General features: G+C 30.6%; 1 protein-coding gene across 1 annotated transcript; it reads left to right on the top strand.

Moving 5' to 3' along the window:
* Positions 1 to 2,248: 2,248 nt before the first annotated feature.
* Positions 2,249 to 4,430, top strand: LOC145124953 (Pentatricopeptide repeat (PPR) superfamily protein). The gene has a single exon (XM_079060431.1). It carries the CDS (start codon positions 2,537 to 2,539, stop codon positions 4,223 to 4,225), a length of 1,689 nt encoding a protein of 562 aa, XP_078916557.1. The 5' UTR covers positions 2,249 to 2,536; the 3' UTR covers positions 4,226 to 4,430.
* The last annotated feature ends 407 nt before the right edge of the window (positions 4,431 to 4,837 follow it).

The following is a 4,837-nucleotide window of genomic DNA, read 5'->3' as shown; positions in this document are numbered from 1 at the left end:
ACTTATAAAGGAAGCATTTTTCCTTTCATCACATTCATTTTAAATTCTCATGACTTTTCAATTTCTTTCTAAAAATTATTATATGTTGGTTAATAAGGTTAAATAAATATCCAACCTAAAGTTTAATCATATATAAACTAAATTTCAATATTAAAAGAATATATTTACTTCTACTTACAAAGTTATATTTTTAACTTTTAACATATTATACTTAACCTATTAGTTTTAATATGATGTTGTATGTAAACCTTTATCATTTTAAAGCTACAACTTTTGATTATAAAATACTTAAATTGTTAATTTAAATATAACATTATAAGTCAACTTAAATAACCCAATGAATATTTTGTAAATAGTTAAAAATGATAAATTGTAGTGTCTTTCTAATAATGATTATAAGTTTGTTAATAAGGTTAAATAGATATCAAACATAAAGTGCAATCATAAATAAACTAAATTTTAATATTAAAATAATATTTTTACTTCTACTTATAAAGTTATGTCTTTAACTTTTAATATATTATACTTAATTTATTAGATTTAATATGTTGTTGTATGTAAACCATTATCAATTTAAAGCTACAACTTTCGAATAGTTTGGACAAAATACTTAAATTGTTAATTTAAATATAACATTACAGTGTCAACTTAAATATAAATTTCAGTTTCAGTTAAAAACCCAAAAAATATTTTGTGAATAGTTAAAAGTGATAAATTATAGTGCTAAATGCAAAAACTAAATTGTAATCTCATTTTAACTAAAATATTTCCTAAATATATTTTTATAATCTATATCATACTATCATACTATCATACTATACTTATAAAGGAGACATTTTTCCTATCACCTCATGCATTTGAAACCCCCACACAAATTTCCAAGCACCTCATGCATTTGAAACTCCCACGCCTTTTCACCTTCAAAGTAATTAATCACATATCATGAAAGGTTTTATAACTTATATAATATGTTTAATTAGCAATTAATGGATAATCTACTATAAAAATGCCATTCTCTTTGAGTAGACACACAAATACAAATCACATACAAAATTCATAAAGAAAATAAGTTTAAATGTTTTGTGTTGGTTTGAGGGCTTTGAACCATTTTTCGAGCCATGTTATTATGTTAAAGTTTTTAATTTGTAAGTTTGTTATATACTATTTTTTTTATATTTTTCTTGGTTTAGTTATTCTTTTAAAACAATCATTGTATGTTGTTGTTGAACCTTTAATGTAAATTTGATTAGATTCATATTATCGATCATATGTTATGCAAAAGTGATATAGATAGTATTTAATTAGATATTGTATATATGTTTGTATGTTTGTGTTGCTTCAAAGTAATAATTAATAAAAAATCATGGATATGCAATATTATACATAATATCAATGTAAGTCTCTTTAAAATGTAAATTGTCTATCTTATCACTTTATATTTTAGTATATGTTTAACATTTTAATTATAATAAAAAGTGTCTTTTAAAAGTTTTCTTTCGTTTATTAATAATAATAAGTGGTTTTAAAACTAATGAACCATAATTATAAATAATAAAATCAAATTATAAAAATCATGGATATGTTATATTATCCATGCAAATCTCTTTTGAAATGCAAATTGTCTATCTTATCAGTTTATTATTTAGTGTATGTTTAACTTCTTAATATTAATATTAAGAGTTTCTTAAAAGTCTTCTTTAACTTATTAATAATAATAGGTGGTTTAAAACTAAAGAACAATAACTTTAAATGATAATAACATTAAATTATAAATTACATAACGTTAAAAACAAATAAATTGTATTTTAAATAAAAATCATTATTGAAATTAGAAAATAATCGCATAAGTAAAAATTTAAATTAATCAACCATAAAAATTGTTAAAAATAATATTAAATATATAATTTTATTTAATTTTATTAATGATGAATGTGGATTAATGTCAATGAATAATATTGTTCAAAATATTATGTCAAAGTTAATGTCAATAATATAACCATTTTGAACATATATTTTTCAACATTTTAACAATATATTTTTAACCTACGCTGCGCAACGCGCGGGAATTCGTCTACTTAATCATGGTATATCTGTGTCGTTAACAAATGTCTTATCTAAAATATGGAAAAGATGTACGTACGTACGTTTTGGTTGAACTCAATGGATGGATGGAACGAATAGAGTTCGTATTTAGTAAGGATAGGGTGGTGCTTAAAAAATGCGAATTCAAAAGAGAGAGGGCAGAGTTGTTTTAGATGAAAGTTGAAGGATGTAAACTTGATATTAACCTTTTCCTTTTCACCCTCCCGACGATAAGATGTTTCGACGGGTCTCCGTTAAATTACAGATAACTGGTATATCGTCGTGGACAGGACCCAAGCCAATAGCAACCTTCTTCTAGTTCTTCAGAACCTAACAACGATACTCGATGCATCTCGTATGTTCTGCCTTCCCTCATTCTTCTACGTAGAATCATACCAAATTGTCCATTCATAGTTCACAGAAACCAGTTTTCCATTTGAATTCCGATTTAGAAATGGCTGTTCTGCTAAATTCGGTGCCTCCGATGACAAGTCTATCCACAGACCACGCCAGAAAACCTCAGACTCCTCAATTTCATTCGTTTTCCCCCAAAAGTAGATTTTCTAGGGTGTTAGCATCTAGTCAGGTAGCATTAGCTTCAAAAGACGCTGTTTTTACTCTTCCCAATTGGAGATCAGGTAGGACCGATCCGAAAAACAAAGACTACAGGCTTAACGATGCGTTCTTGTATTTGGAATACATGGTTGGAAAAGGTCACAGACCTGATGTTTACCATGCCACTCAACTGGTGTATGATCTCTGTAAATCCAAAAAACTCAGGAAAGCCACTAGGGTTATGGAGATGATAGTTGATTCCGGTGGCGTCCCTGATGTAGCCTCGTATAATTTCTTGGTGAGCCAGTTGTGTAAAAGAGGGAACGTTGGCCATGCAATGCAGTTAGTGGAGAAGATGGAGGATCACGGATACCCAACACATACTGTTACTTATAATTCTTTGGTTAGAGGGCTTTGTATGCTTGGGAACTTGAATCAAACCTTGCTGTTCATCGATAAACTGATACAAAAAGGGTTGGTTCCTAATGCTTTCACTTATTCAATCTTGCTAGAAGCTGCTTATAAGGAAAGAGGGGCTCATGAGGCGATGGAGCTGTTAAACGATATCATTTCTAAAGGGGGCGAACCTAATCTTGTAAGCTATAATGTTCTGCTAACTGGATTGTGCAAGGAAAACAGAACCAACGAAGCGCTTTCTTTCTTTAGGGAGTTACCTTCAAAAGGGTTTTCTCCAAATGTCGTGACTTATAACATTCTCTTGAGAAGTTTGTGTCGTGAAGGCAGATGGGATGAAGCAAACGGGCTCTTGGCTGAGTTGGTGGAAGCGGGTTTGTCACCATCTTTAGTTACCTACAATATCTTAATCAGTTCTCTTGCTTTCCATGGTAGAACTGATAATGCACTCAAGGTGCTCAATGAAATGTCAAAGGGAGAGTTCAAACCAATTGCTGCCACCTACAATCCAATCATTGCACGCCTTTGTGAAGAAAAGAAAGTAGAAGAAGTAATGAAGTGTCTGGACTTAATGACATACAGGGATTGCAATCCAAATGAAGGAACCTACAACGCCATAGCTGGCCTATGCAAACAAGGTATGGTGCAGGAAGCTTTCTCCATCATCAACAGCTTGAGCAGTAAACAAAACTCCTCAAATCATGAATTCTACAAGAACGTGATATCAGGATTGTGTAGAAAGGGGAACACTTTTCCTGCATTTCAGCTTCTTTATGAAATGACAAGGTATGGATTCACTCCAGATTCTTATACTTATTCATCTTTGATTAGAGGTTTGTGCATGGAGGGAATGTTGGATGAAGCGATGGAGGTATTTGGGATCATAGAAGAGAGTAGTTACAGGGCTGATATCGACAATTTCAATGCACTTATACTTGGACTTTGCAAATCTCAGAGAACAGATTTGGCTTTACAGATTTTTGAGATGATGATACAGAAAGGGTATATGCCAAATGAGACAACTTATACAATTATTGTAGAAGGGATTGCTCATCAAGATGAGAAAGAGTTGGCAGCTTTGGTTTTGAGAGAGCTACATTTGAAACAAGTCATTGGTCGAAATACAGTAGACAGGCTTCTGATGCAATATGATTTTGAGGATTTCAATGGCTAAATACTCGCAACTTGCAATCATAATGCACTTTTGAGGATCAAGATTTTGTTCTTGAGAAGTGAGCTTATTATGAATATATATATATAATTTGAGGTATGCTAATTAATGTTGTTTTAGGTTTAACTATCTCTGTTGTATATCTTTCTCTAATATGCTGAAGTCATATTTCTTAAATGCAAGTGCGTATGTTCAATTGTTTGTTGGAGATCCAACCAGTTTTGACAACTCATAAAGAGACATTTGTAATTAGTTGAAGTTAAATTTTGGTTACATCGTTAATTATTTTGTATCTTAGAAAAGTTCATGTATCATTTTAAATGAAAACTAATAAATAAGAGTTGATTTTGCCTAGGATTTTAGAAGGCTATGAGTTGGGACAATCTAATCCAGGTAAGATTTATGTTTTGGATGCTATCAACCTTGTAGTCTCGGATTGAACAATTAATGTTGAACAAGAGACAATGACAAATTGTTTTCGACACTGCAAAATTCGGTGGACACACTTGTGAAAACAACATTTATGATCTTGATTTCTCATGATTAATGATCTCAACTATCACAATAAAATGGATGCATAGAGGTCCAGATCTTTGTCTTGAACTCTAACAAGAA

This window comes from Lactuca virosa, chromosome 7 (genome assembly GCF_052849685.1).
Source record: "Lactuca virosa cultivar CGN04683 chromosome 7, Lactuca_virosa_CGN04683_v6, whole genome shotgun sequence".
NCBI lineage: Eukaryota > Viridiplantae > Streptophyta > Magnoliopsida > Asterales > Asteraceae > Lactuca > Lactuca virosa.
This window is presented reverse-complemented; position numbering and strand designations above follow the sequence as displayed.